General features: G+C 41.5%; 1 protein-coding gene across 4 annotated transcripts in view; it reads right to left on the bottom strand.

Annotated features, from left to right (window-relative positions):
• LOC139574050 (CRACD-like protein) overlaps positions 1-10,013 on the bottom strand; it is a 34,206-nt gene extending 24,193 nt beyond the window's left edge. The window contains exons 1-2 of one of the 4 annotated variants that reach the window (XM_071398182.1): positions 9,721-10,013; positions 9,331-9,397 (exon numbers count right to left, since the gene is read on the bottom strand). Coding sequence is in view for 2 of the 4 variants with exons in the window: in XM_071398180.1 (XP_071254281.1) it covers positions 7,840-7,874 (35 nt within the window). In the remaining 2 variants the exon portion in view is untranslated. Of the gene's footprint in view, positions 1-7,839; positions 8,172-9,330; positions 9,398-9,720 lie in introns of those variants that run through there. The other 3 variants (XM_071398183.1, XM_071398181.1, XM_071398180.1) reach the window with 3 other exon arrangements.
• Positions 10,014-14,751: the final 4,738 nt, after the last annotated feature.

Below are 14,751 nucleotides of genomic sequence, written 5' to 3'. Positions count from 1 at the left end.
CCACATTAGCGACAGTTAGTCTTACTGGGGTTCGACACATAACGAAAGACATTACAGACAAAAGGCTTTACAATTTACATACATTTCAAAACATGTAGCGTGCGTGTGCACTGTATGTGTAACTGATGGAGGCAGTCGGAAAGTACTCAGACCCCTTCACTTTTTCCACATTCTCTTACGTTAAGCCTTATTCTCAAATTGAGGAAAATTTATAATTTTACACATTTTCCTCAATCTCTACACAGTACCCCATAAAGACAAAGCTTATACAGATTTCCAAATTTCTTAAAAATAAAAAGATACCTTATTTACATAAGTAATCAGACTCTTTGCTACAAGACTCGAAATGGAGCTCAATTGCATCTGGTTTCCATTGATCATCCTTGAGCTGTTTCTACAACTTGGTTGGAGTCCACCTGTGGCAAATTCAAGTGATTGGACATGATTTGGAAAGGCAATGCATGTGAGAGCAAAAACCAAGCCATGCGGTTGAAGGAATTATCCGTGAAGCTCCGAGACATATGTGCCTTGACACAATCCTCAAAACATTTCTGCAGCATTGAAGGTCTCCAAGAACAGTGGCCTCCATCATTCTTAAAATGGAAGAAGTTTGGAACCACCAAGACTCTTCCTAGAGCTGGCCAAACTGAGCAAATCGGGGGAGAAGGTCCTTGGTCAGGGAGGTGAACAAGAACCTGATGGTCACTGACAAAGCTCCAGAGTTTTTGTGAAGATGGGAGAACCGTCCAGAAGGACATCCATCTCTGCAGCACTCCCAAGCAGGCCTTTATGGTAGAGTGGCCAGACAGAAGCCACTCAGTAAAAAAGCACATGACAGCCTGCATGGAGTTCGCCAAAAGGCACCTAAAGACTGAGCATGAGAAACAAGATTATCTGGTCTGATGAAACCAAGATTGAACTGGCCTGAATGCAAAAGCGTCACATCTGGAGGAAACCTGGCACCATTCCTTCGGTGAAGCATGGTGGTGGCAGCATCATGCTGTGGGGATGTTTTTCAGCGGCAGGGAGACTAGTCAGGATTGAGGCAAAGATGAACGGAGCAAAGTACAAAGAGATCCTTGATGAAAACCTGCTCCAGAGCACTCAGGACCTCAGACTAGGGGTGAAGGTTCATTCTTCCAACAGGACAAAAACCAAGCCCAAAGCCAATACAATACAGGAGTGGCATCGGGACAAGTCTCTGACTGTCCTTGAGTGGCCCAGCCAGAATATCTCTGGAGAGACCTGAAAATAGCTGTGCAGCAACATTCCCCATCCAACCTGACAGAGCTTGAGTGGATCTGCAGTGAAGAATGGGAGAAACTCCCCAAATACAGGTGTGCCAAGCTTTTATAGTGTCATCCAAGAAGACTCGAGGCTGTAATCGCTGTCAAAGGTGATTCAAAGTACTGAGTAAAGGGTTTCAATACATTTGCAAAAATGTCTAAACCTGTTTTTGCTTCTTCATTATGGGGTATTGTGTACAGTAGATTGATGAGGGAAAAAACAATTTAAATACATTTTAGAATAAGGCTGTAACACAACATTTTCTTGGGAAAAAGTCAAGTGGTCTGAATACTTTCCGAAAGCACTGTACATACACACAAAAAGTAGGTCACATTGATGCGCTACATGAGATTGGAGTTCCATTCAATCATGGCTCTGTATAATACTGTACGTTTCTTTGGATTTGTTCTGAACCTGGGACTGTGAAAAGACCCTTGGTGGCATGCGTGTCAGTGCTGTGTGTAAATTGACTACGCAAACAATTTGGAATTGCCAACATTTCTTATAAAAAACAAGTGACTCAGTCAGTCGTTCCACAACTCTTAGCCAAGAGAGACTGACATGCATATTATGGATATTAGCCCTCTGATTACAATAAATCATAAAATGTGCCGCTCGGTTCTAGGCCAGCCGCAGCTTAACTAGGTTAATCTTTGCAGCACTTGACCATATGACTGGATAATAATTATTAAGATAAAACTAGAGCCTGCAGGACTTGCTTTGTGGAGTGTGGTGTCAAAAAAGCATAACATCTCTTTATCACGGACAGACCTCGCCCCATCTTTTACAACCATTGAATCAATACGTTTTGACCATGACAGTTTACAATCGAAGGTAACGTTAAGTAATTTAGTCTCCTCAACAGTCACACCTTTTATTACCAGATTCAGTTGGGGTCTAGAACTTGGGGAATGATTTGTACCAAATACAATGCTCTTCATTTTAGTGATGTTCATGACCAGTTTATAACTGGCCACCCATTCTAAAACCGACTGCAACTTTTTTGGTTTAGGGTTGCAGTGAATTCACTAGCTGTGGTTGATGACTCGTACAGTGTTGAATAATTAGCTGTTAGAACCAGTAAAGGCCACTTTACCATTCTTGGGTAGTGGAAGGACTTTGGCTTTCCTCCAGACCTGAGTACAAACACTTTCCCCTAGGCACAAAATATATGACATTATGACAGACTTTATAGCCACTCCTACCATCCTTAGTAGCTTTCCATCTAAGTTGTCAATGCCAGGAGGTTTGTCATTATTGATCGATAACAATCATTTGTCCACCTATCCCATACAAAATTCTACCATTTAATTGCATTTCTTTCATTATTTGTTTCATGCATGAATAAGTACTCCAAGGTTTTCCCCATCATTGATCTTGGCTTCATAATACAGTTTCTTCTTGGAGTTTACTCACAATTTATCAATTTGACCAACAAATATTTTTAACAGTCACAACAAAATATTTTGTATGATCTCTTATACACTATTTTAGGCCCAGCTTTTGGAAACCTGGCTTTCCTGGATATTAATGTTGAATTTAAAAAGATGCAGAATCACCACATACTGCATATTTGAGAGAACACTATAAGGAGTATATTGACACCAAGATGTTGTCTGTATCATGTACGGTTCACAGATTATAGGGTCTTACGGGAGACATGTATAGGTCTAAAAAGGATTCATTCGTCATGATTGTCACCAACAACAAAAAATGATAGAAATGTAAAAAGCATGTCAAACATCCTTCCTCCCAATGAAGTTTATATGTAAGAATTGCCAGAACAATCGGAGATACCAAAAATATTTTCCGCTCCCGCTGGTGTGAAATCGGCCAGTTGAAAAATTCCACAGCGTTCGTCAGGCGACAAAAGCAGCACAGTCGTTGACTTTAACACATGAGAGCAGAGAGAGGCAGAGAGAGAAATCTGATCTAATGAGCCTGACTTCACTGGACAACTGCCATCTTTACCATTACTCTCCCATCTGATACTGCCTATTAATTTCCTCTCATACTCTGAGGAAAATGTTCCCAATCGCTGCTTCACAGATGAATAAAGCTTCAAAAGATAGAGGCATTATTACCTAGGTGGACAATGTGACTGACAAAAACCACCACCAACACAAAGAGACATACATTTACAACACAAACACCACCCACAGTTGATTTAGACTACAGGATAAATTAGATTGACTGTGTGGACCTGTAGACCAAAGCGAATCATACTAGTTGTACTTATGAACTGCATTCTGGGGGGAATATGCCACCTGGGGTTGTCACAGTTAGCCTATGGACCATAACCTCCCAGGGTCTGACCACGTGACCAACCCGTCACAAACTACTCAATGGGGCAGCATGGTTCAGAGGCAGCAGGTTTCAGCTTGGCTAACGGACTGACCTTGGACTGCCTCGAATACTGGCTAGCAGCGATGACGTCCGCCGTTTCATGTTTTAACTTTTCAGGGGGAGTTGAAAGGGAGAGAGAAAGAGAGAGATGGTGGAAAGGAGCAGCATTAAATGATAGAAACAAGACTGTTAGATAAACAAACCATTACTTAGATGAAAAAGCATTTGAACACAGGCAGTTATGGGGAATTTAAACAGATGAGTCTGCCAATTCCATATAAGGACACAGCCAGGTTTGAGTATTGTTTTTGTACTGGAGATCCCCTATTTCAAAGTCAGATGTGAGGAGTCACCTATGTTATGCAATCAAGGATTAGAGGATAGCAACTAGCAAGGTTTATGAGACAGACAACACCTTGATTATAACTTTCACACACACTCTTCAGCAGAGTCAGTAGAAAGCCATCTGGTTTTCACATCCAGACTCTAAATCCACATTTGCTGTGCTGAACATATTGTGCGATTGAAGCCTTAGTGTCCTTTGAGACTTTTCTTGTCAACATCCAGGATACTTCTAATATTTATGGAATAGGAAGTAAAGGCCTCTATTTTAAAGGTCCAATGCAGCAGTAATCAATATCAAATCATTCCTGGGTAACAATTAAGTATCTTACATTTTTTTTATTGAAAACAATCACAGTAAAAGAGCTTCGCAAAGAGCAATTTCTCAAGCAAGAATTTTGCTACGACTGTCTGGGAGTGGAAGGCAAAACTGAAAATTTGCTGTTATTGGCAGAGAGATTTAGGACTTTCTTATTGGTCTATTAACTAATTTACCGGTGATGTCACCAGGCTGGCCAAAACAGGCAGAAATTTCAGGCTGTCTATTCAAACAGAAACACACACTTTAAAAAATGCTTTCCCACTGTGCATACACTGGTTGAAGGAACATTGTTTCCACATAATTGCAATGAAATTATGCTGAGCCAAAGCGGAATAGACATTGTGCCCAGGGTTATCATGTCACAGTACTTCGAAACCTCAATGTGGAAATTTTATATATAAAAACACAGGAAATTCATGTTTGACTACACTGGAACTTCAACAAACCTAACGCAATGGCAAATCGTAGCGCACCGCAACTAAAAGAAAATACTAGGCTCCCGTAAATTGCATTGCAAGGCACGTTCTCAATAAGCAAGATATAGCCTAGGCCTACCGTTGATGTGGTGTTACATGACTGAATCATTTGAATATGTTAGGCGGAGCAGTCTTTGGTAACCGGACAAGAGGAGCTCTTTGGAAATGGGGATGGATACAAGATGAATGGAGTACTCACTGCAGGTAGGCCTATGTGAATTGTAAATAATGCAAAAGCATGACGGCACAACCTCACGAGTAGACCATTTAGAAACCTTTTATTGATTACTTTTCCGTTACTGTGGAATTGCCCCGGCGTCTCAGATTTCTCACTTCAAATGCATGTACACTGAATATTTGACAAACACATTTACTGGAAGAACTGTGCAGATGTAAAGTTTGTACCGAAATTCTGTTACCAATCTCACTCAGTTTATATGCGCCAAACTAAGATTCAAAGATGTCTGGGGTGTCAGCTTTGACATGCCACAGTGAGTTTGAAAAAATATATATTTTGGTTATTGAACTACAGGAAGTGGATTTACACATGGTAACATACTCAAATGAGGTACACCAAGGTAGAAAAATGCAATATTCTTTGCATATTTAGGTATTATTCTACAAATTTGGCTATTATTATAATGCACGCAATCACCAAACTTGGATGGTCTAGACCAAATCTACACATGATTGTTTCTATTTGGGTCAGTCAGATATTCCTATTTGTCAGACAACTTGAACAGATTTCCTAAATGAAACAGATTTTTTGCTAAAATCCTGGTGATTTTAGTCTGACCAAAAGTCCCATTTTTATTTTATTTTGCAAAAAACTTTGTATGGGGCAAAACAAATCACTCAGCGCTGGTTTGGCCCTGTAATAGAGTTATCCGTCTATGGAACCAGTGCAAACCATCAACTGGGTTAAAGAATTGATTACATTATCTTAAGTAGGGATGGGCTACAACACATTTCCACAGTTATGTTGAACACAAGAACCCCCTGAAACTTCAAGGTCTTCATGCCTATTTTTTAAAGGTAAAAATAAAATGCTCCGTGTGAATATAGTTACTGAACGGCAGTGCTAAGCAATGACACTGGGCGTTTTGTTTGGTAGTTTATACTTTACTTTCAACTGGTGAGAAAGATCTCTGGCAGTCTAAATTATACACATAGCCAGTGAAGTACTTAGGACAGATATAGATTGTGTGCAAGTAAAGTTAGTGGTGTGTGTACTAGGCCAGTAGCTCAACATAAAACGTTCATACTGAATGCAATGCGGGCAAACGGATCCCAATAATTTTCCTAGCGTCCATTTTCAGCCCTGGGCAGGAAACCATCTATTCCACAGAACTGAGTTTGTATCATATCAAGAGAGCCACAACAACCAAACAGGATATCCAATAAAACATAATAAGAGAAGTACAGTAACCAGGACATTCCAAACAAGGCTACCGCAGGGCAAAGCTGCCTGGAAGGAACTACTATAGTATTTCCAATGGGTGGAATTTAGGATATCATGAAAGGAAGTGTTGTCCATTTTATTGAAGTTGAACCCAACTTTATTTGCCATGTTGAGTGAACACTTTTCAAATGGGTGGAGCCCCTATACGAGGCTGTATTTCTAAAGTGGTTGGTCAGCTCGTCGCAGCACAGTTCTTCCTTACCAAAGATATTTCAGCTGTTGACGAAAACCTCACATACCTTAATGTTTGTCTAGAACCAGAGGCACAAAACCATGGAATTCTCTTTACTTCCGGTTTCTACATTAAAAGGAGTGACTAAGTCTGACTATGAAATGGGTATCATGAATTTACAAGTTGCATCAAGGGTGCATTCAAGGGTGCAATTAGACACCTGTCAACAAAAGGGTTAGGCTACACATCTGCCCCAAATACAAGGCGTACAGCAAGAAAAACATTCTGCGTGTGTGCACATGCATTAATCTAGTTTGTTAATCCAACAAGGAGAAAAAAAACATTAGGTGATAGCACAGTTCAAAACAGCCCTTCTTACTGACTTGGAGTATTAACATTAAACCAGCTCCATCTGGAAATGGTAAGGCTTCAACTGTCCAGAGAAGACTGCGTAAAAGAGCACAATGTGAAAGAGTGCAGGTGTCCCACACATCTTAGCGGAGTTGTTTACTTTAGGATGGTATGTTGTGTACTCTACTGTGCTTGGTATCCATACTGTATATGGTCTCCATTTCTAAGTCAGTTTGTGTGCAAGATGTCACATGAAAGCCAGTACTTAGCCAGACTGCTGCTATGAGGAACTTAGTTGGGACAGCTGACAAACCATGAAATGGGTGTTTGGGATGTGGGGGTGGATGGATGTGAATAAACCGTGGCAGTCAGTTACTCACTCTGGGGGAGAATAACTGATCCCTTTCAGGCAGAGTTACTGTTAAGTGAGTCAGTTCACAAGGTTAACAAAAGGGCTGCCTGGCTCTCACATTTTTTTCAATGAACTAAGCGAGTGGTCAATAAAGCTTTTATTGTCTTAAATGTCATGAGACCGAAGGATAAAGGGTTTCCACTAGATTCTACATCCACAAAGTCAAAACTGGCTATATCATGAAAACCAAAATTAGCTTTTTGGACTGAATTTAAGGTTAGGCATACGGTTAGCAGTGTGGTTAAGTTTAGGGTTAAAATACAATTTTAAGAAGACACGTTTTACAAATAGGCAGGGTTTATGACTTTGTGCATGTAGAAGACTAGGATAAAGGGGAGATCGTTCTCTGACACTGCAAACAAACAGCCCATATACAGAGTATTCACAATCCTGTCCACGCTACAGTTTCAAATTAACTATTCAGTCATATGCTAGGACTTGCAAAACCAATGCAGGCCTACTGTGTCCTAATATTAGGGTTAGTAAAATAATTATAGCCCTTATCTAAGACATACATGCACAACCACCATGTACTTTAAGCAGACTACCAGGGACACATACTCATTTATGCTATGTTCCATTCAGATAAATGCTCTGGCGATAGATATGTTTGATATCCTGCCAGGGTCTGAGGAGATATATCTAACCAGAAAAGCAGAGCACACTTACTTCTTCCCCAGCAAACAGCCGTAAAATCCAGCCATGGTTTCTAGATGGGAATGTTCAAGCAATATAAATGGCAGCGGATTCCCTCTTTAGTACATCCTTTACCAGCTTGTCTGAGTGCTGGCACGTGGAAGTCCCTGTGCAAGCCCCAACTGCAATGTTGAAGGCCACCAGTCCACTACACACAAACACCCACCTTCTTAATGCACATGAATTAAGACAGAACGGCAGAAAGGGCAGCTGGTGGCAAGACAAAGATAAAGACACAGCGCTATCTTTGAGTGGAGGCTGCCTGCCCTCCCAGTGACTAGCCTACAGTGGGAGGAAACGAGTGTGAACTAACAGCCCGCCCCAAGCTGCTCTTCCCACCCCCATCCACCTCCCACTCACACCCCGTCACATAGCTTAATCCCGAGCGGCAGCCTGCAGCTATTGTCTCAATCAGGCAGCTTACTTCCAGCCTATCTGACCCGTGTCTCTGTGATAATTAGGTAGGGGCGTCGTGGGGATTGTCCTGGCTGGGAACTCACTCATCCCCATCAGAAAAACAAAAATACACCAACAAACAGTGCCACCTTGCCATTGAGCCAGAGTCAACAGATGTCTAAATCTCAACCTCTAGGTTCAACCTTTGTGTCAGTCATGTTGGGATGTCAAGTCATATGACTAAGTAGAAATCAATATGGGCTATTAATGTACAGGTTTGATAATAGGCCTAATTCTCAGATAAGTATGTTATTGCAGAATGCCAACATGCAAAACAATACATATGTGAATTGAACTACACAAAGTCAGAGGTCCCTGAAAGTTAACTAAATAAACATGTGAGATCCGGGAAAGGATTTGGTAAAGCTCGATCAACATTCAACCATAAAAAATGGCCAGATCTGCTCGGAACAATCCAAGTGGCCCATTTTCCTGGGAATAAAGAATGTGTTCATGTAAACAATCATCAACTCAAAATCTATTAACTCCAGACCTCTGAGGCTCCTTTTCAAAATTAAAAATTTCCCTCTACCTAAAAGTGTAAACACATTAGAAGACTGTGGCCACAGACAGTGATCACAGCACTTCTACCCAAATAACTTTTACTCCACTAAATGGTATTTCAAAGGAATAGGATTTTGTGGTGGGGGGGGGGGGGGGGGGGGGATTACAAACGTTGATAAAATACATAATTAGAATCAATACACGTAGCTTATCAACTCAATATATACCGTCTGGTATGATTATCAGTTTGTTAATTAAAGAGACTTTCCAGAGAATTGAAAACTACCTCATTTTTTAAACCTCCCGTTTTGGACTCGACGTGTAAATCAAATCAAAAGCTCATACATGCATAAACGATCTACAGTCCTCTCCCAGTGGAAAAATGCACCGAATCCTTACATTCTATCCTGCCATCATTTAGTGTATGAGACCTACACGCTCGTTCCTGTCGTGTTAGGAACACGCTCTCTGAGGCAAGTGGGATGAGTGGCTGCATGCGCTTACCATTATAAGAGCAAAAAAATACATTGAATGCGCCGATCAAATCCATGCATCAGATGTTAGAAAGCATCTGAAATGAGAAGTTAGATATATTAGACCTCGGTAGTAGCGGCATTTCTCTTTCAATGCATTTCCCTACAAACTAGAAAACGTTGTGCATCGTAGCCACACAAATACATTAGAAGATAAATGTCTGATCATAAACACTGTGCTGACAACCTTTAGCTCCTAAATGGTGCAGCTGGTGAATTTTGGAATATACAGTACTTCACAATAGGCTAAGGTTTTTTTACCAGGCGTGGGTCCATCTATTTATCCCGATCGCCATTCACAACAACACACATGTTGAAGCAAACTTTTAGCCACTTTTTAGACAAGAACATATCGGCCTACCATTCTGTTGTGTCAACCATCCAGCCATCCAAATAAAATAATTTAACGTGTCTACCTTCTGTCCTTATAAACGTTCACACAGATATTCCATGATGTGGGGTAATAATCAAACACTGCAGTTGATTGTCTGCGATCATCATTCATCACGTAAGCAAATGCTATATATAACCATTGCATGAGTTTCAAGGAGTAGGACGTTTGACGCTAATATATATAGGTAACTGCCAAAATAAAGGAAACACTTGAGTAAATGAGGGATACAAATACAATGTATATTGAGAGCAGGTGCTTCCACACAGGTATGGTTCCTGAGTTAATTAAGCAATTAACATCCCATCATGCTTAGGGTCATGTATAAAAATGCCCAGTTGCCCATTATTTTGGCTACCATGGCTAGAAGAGACCTCTGTCATTTTGAAAGATGGGGTCTCAAAGGAGCATGATTTTTTTTATTCTTGTGAGGACCTGAACATTTGACCAACTGTGGCAATTTGTTATTCCCCACAATGTCAAACGCTATTTGTAGGTGGTTTGAAACTATTCTGGAGGCCCAACAGCCTATTATGACACGTTATGTTGGTGTTTCGTTTATTTTGGCAGTTACCTGTAAATAGGCCTATAACTTTTCCATTGTATAAAATGACATTATTACAATCGTTTGCTTGCCATACTAGTCACGGGAACTAGCCACAACCGAACTGTAGGAAAATGTTGATTGGCAAGTGGAATGATGTACAATGAGGTTGCAAAGTTAGTGGGAGGCGGGATCAGATCGTCACAGCATTGTCAAATGAGGTTGCGGGGTGAGCAAAGGGACACGTGCGCTGCAGGGGGCTCGAGAGCAATTACGTTACGACTTTGCATACAATTTTGCACAATTTATAGGGACTATTTTTGTTTCTTGGGTGCTACTTTCAGAAGTACTAGCTAAAAAGTATACAAAACATCCAGAAAATCTCTTTAAAAAAGGTCCAATGATCTCAATATCAAATCATTTCTGGTTAACAATTAAGTACCTTACTGTGATTGTTTTAAATTAAAATGGTAAAAAAGAAAACAAAAACAGGTTCTTAGCAAACAGCAAATTATTAAGCAAGAATTTTGCTAGGACTGTCAGGGAGTGGTCTGAGTGGGGAGGGGAAAATATAAAACTAGCCTTATTGGCAAAGGGGTTTGGAACTCTTGTTGGTTTTGTAACTAATTTACCACCTAGTGATGTCACCAGGCAGGCCAAAACTCACCCCACCAAAACAGGCTTACATTTTCAAACAGCTCTTAAATTAAAAGGGTATTATCATTTTCACAGTATTGTTCCACCCTCAGTGTGGAAATATATATACACTATATAAAACACAGGAGAATCATGTTTTTGACTGCACTGGGCCTTTTAAGATGTCTACTGTACACCAATTGCAATCACAAGCAGCTTTCATCTTAGTATTCAAACATCCAGACAGACTACATCAGAGTAGAATCTCACGCATGGGAAATCTCCATTCATGCAAACTATGTGGACATTTGAAAAACACAACTATCATATATCCCTCTGGTTTTTAAAGATCGGAGGAATGTCAGTCAGTTTTCCTCCTTGAATTTTTTTTGGGGTTTATTTCCTGAAACATTTTTTTCACTGCCCCTACAGAATCTCTTGCTTGCTTAGCTCATAACTGAGAAAGTATAGAAACTCCTGATAAGGTGAGTATGTACTTTGTAGTTAATTCATGAGAACTTGCAAAACAAATGTAAGGAGTGCTCAGTGCTTGAAAACACACCGATTGTCATCAACTTTGTGGTTCACCAAAATACTGTAGGGTAAAAGAACATGCTGTTTTCAACTCTAGATAGTTACTTATATAAACCTGAATTCTGACGAGTTAAATCTGTGCCCGTGATTGAGCAAGAGGCCCCTTTTCCCCTGTTCTCTCGAATCCCTCAACAGTTTGCTCTGACTCAAGTTTCTTTAGTCAACTCCTGCAGAGTACTGTTTCTTTTCTTTACAAAGCGCTTGGAATTCCTGCTAACATCTGGAACACATCTTCTGCGAGCAGTGAGCTCTCTGGCCAAAACTCTAATTAAGGCCATGTATGCAGAACTGTAAATAACAAAAAAATTATACCCCAGAGCTGAGCTAGGGAGCACCCCTAGCTGGGTGCGAGGGTGAGGCTGAATGTGTCACAGATAGACAGGGATGTGTATACAGCAAAAACAACACAGTCCTCCTCTCCTCTCTGCCTGCTTTTGGTTATCTTATCGTGGTGCTGGAAACCTTTCAGAGCTGATCCTTGAAATGACCCACTCTGTTCTCACACTCTCCACATGAAAAGGGATCCTGCTGGGTTTTACTGCTTGATAAAACTGCTAAAGGCCCTCTAGTCTGCCATTTACCTACAGTTGGGACCATTTTCATAAGGCATTTCTTACACTACAAATCATTTGCTGCAGAGTATGTGTGGGCGGTGAGGGCATGCGAGAATACATTTATCCAAGGATTTAATTGTATGGTGATAATCAAATAATTGTGACTTTAATTTTTTAAGTGTTTTGCTCTTCACCGTATCCTCATTTCCCAGTTGGCCCATTTAAAACATGTAATTAGTGCTATGACTCAATCTGGTTCACCCTACTGGTCAGCTGTGTGTGGTTTACAAGGCTAAGGACAACTGTGACCACTATACTAACCACTGTTAGACTTTGTGACATTATGCTTGGATATAATGCTATGCATCATTGTAAAAAACAACAACACTAATGGTCAAGAACAATTCAGATTAAACTTGTTGCATTCAATTTGTACAATAAACTGCTACAATAATCCAAAGGGCACAGGGAGACTAAATTTGAGCACATTTATCCTTTGATGTCACTATATAATTCCATCATTATAAAGAGATATACAATGGGATATTTCTTCAAGATTTGCAGATATTTGTAATAACAAAACTGAATTGGACACACCATGAATCATCAGATTACTTTTTAAAAGCGCTAGGATGGAATTTCAATGTATTTGCCATAAAGGTGCCACCCAGTTCTGCTGACATGAGCATAGGTACAGTATTTAGGTATTGTATAGATATTTTCTTCATAAAGAAAAATTCCAGGTTGGATCTCGTGCATTTGATGCCTGGAACATCTGCAGACAGATTTGACAATTTCCTTTGTTTTTACTCCACACATTGGCTCAAATCAACCCCTTTCTACGCTGCACCTAACCAGGGATATAAAGTATATTGATTTATGTGCATCAAATAAGGAATTATGTAAAGTTATTGATGGACATATTGTCAGGACCCGGTGCGAGAAACAGTCACTAATAATTGGCAGAACCCAGAAGATGAGGCAGACACAGCAGTACTAGAGATGGTGGTTTAATAAAAAATAGATATCTTCCAAAATACAAAAGAAAATCCACAAAGTGGTAAAAACAGCAAGGGAAAAAACAAACCTCAAAAGACCAATCCAAAAATACACGAGAACAAAACCAGAGAACCTCTGGAAAATCCAACAAGAGAAAAATGTTCACAAAGGCTGGGGCTGGGTGCTAACATACAAACACTGAGCAAGGAACTAAGGAACACACAGGGTTTAAATACTAACAAGGGAATGACTTACAGGTGCAAACAATAATTAGGGCAAGAAAAACAAAAGGTACAAAAAAGGTGCAAGGGGGACATCTAGTGAACAAAACCAAACAGTCCTGGCCAAAACCTGACAGAATCCCCCCCCTAGGAACGGCTCCTGACGTTCCTACCAGCCTTCTCAGGGTGGAGGACCCTGAACTGACGAATGAGGTCAGGGTCCAGTATGTCCTTGGCAGGAACCCAGGAGCGCTCCTCGGGACCGTAGCCTTCCCAGTCCACCAGATACTGCCAGGACCGCTGCACCCGGCGGGAATCCAGTATCCGGTGGACGGTATAAGCCGACTGGCCTCCGATGACACGGGGCGGAGGGGGAGGTCTGCCTGCCGGGATAAGGGGAGAAAAAACAACAGGTTTTAATAAAGAAATGTGAAATGTGGGATTGATTTTAAGGGATCTGGGTAAGTGCAGGCGAAAAGTAACGGGATTGACTCTCCTGGCAATCTTAAAGGGACCGATGAATCTCTGGGACAGCTTGCGAGACTCCACCCTAAGTAAGTCGGTAAGTCTTTTGTTGAGAGCCATACTCTCTGGCCGGGGTACAGGGTAGGACCGGGACGGCGACGTCTGTTGGCTTGTCGCTGGTACTGCTGTGAGGAACGCAGAAGATTAAGACGGGCCTTCTTCCACGTAAGCCGACAGCGTCTGATGAACCTCGAGGCTGAAGGCACTCTGACTTCTGCCTCCTGGTCCGGGAACAATAGCGGAGCATAGCCAAACTGACACTCATGCGGAGACATACCAGTGGAGGAGGAGCACAAGGTGTTGTGCGCGTACTCGGCCCAAACAATGAAGGATGACCATGTGGACGGGTTGTTGGAAACCATACATCTGAGGGTGGTTTCCAGCTCCTGATTCATCCTCTCAGTTTGGCCGTTGGACTCCGGATGGTACCCTGAAGATAAACTGGCCGTGGCCCCTATGAGTTGGCAGAAGGCCTTCCAAAACCTTGAGGCGAACTGGGGACCTCTGTCGGAAACCATATCTTGCGGGATACCAAAGACTCGGAACACATGGTTAATCACCAACTCAGCTGTTTCCTTGGCAGAAGGTAACTTAGTCAAGGGAACGAATCTGGCCGCCTTAGAAAACCTGTCGATGATGACTAGGATAGTAGTATTACCATGGGACGGAGGAAGGCCAGTAATAAAGTCCAATGAGATATGGGACCAGGGTTGGTGGGGAATAGATAGAGGGTGAAGGAGTCCTTGGGGGCGGAGGTGAGAAGATTTGCCCTGGCAGCACACGGAACAGGCCTTGACGAAAGTGGCAACGTCTTCTTTTATGGTGGGCCACCAGAACTTACGCTGGATGAACTCCAAGGTGCGACCTACGCCCGGGTGACAGGTGAGGCGAGAGGAGTGCCCCCACAGAAGGACTTGGGACCTTGCTG

Source organism: Salvelinus alpinus, chromosome 4 (assembly GCF_045679555.1).
Source record: "Salvelinus alpinus chromosome 4, SLU_Salpinus.1, whole genome shotgun sequence".
In the NCBI taxonomy this organism is placed as follows: domain Eukaryota; kingdom Metazoa; phylum Chordata; class Actinopteri; order Salmoniformes; family Salmonidae; genus Salvelinus; species Salvelinus alpinus.
Note: the sequence above shows the minus strand (reverse complement) of the source record. Positions and strands in the feature narration are given on the sequence as shown.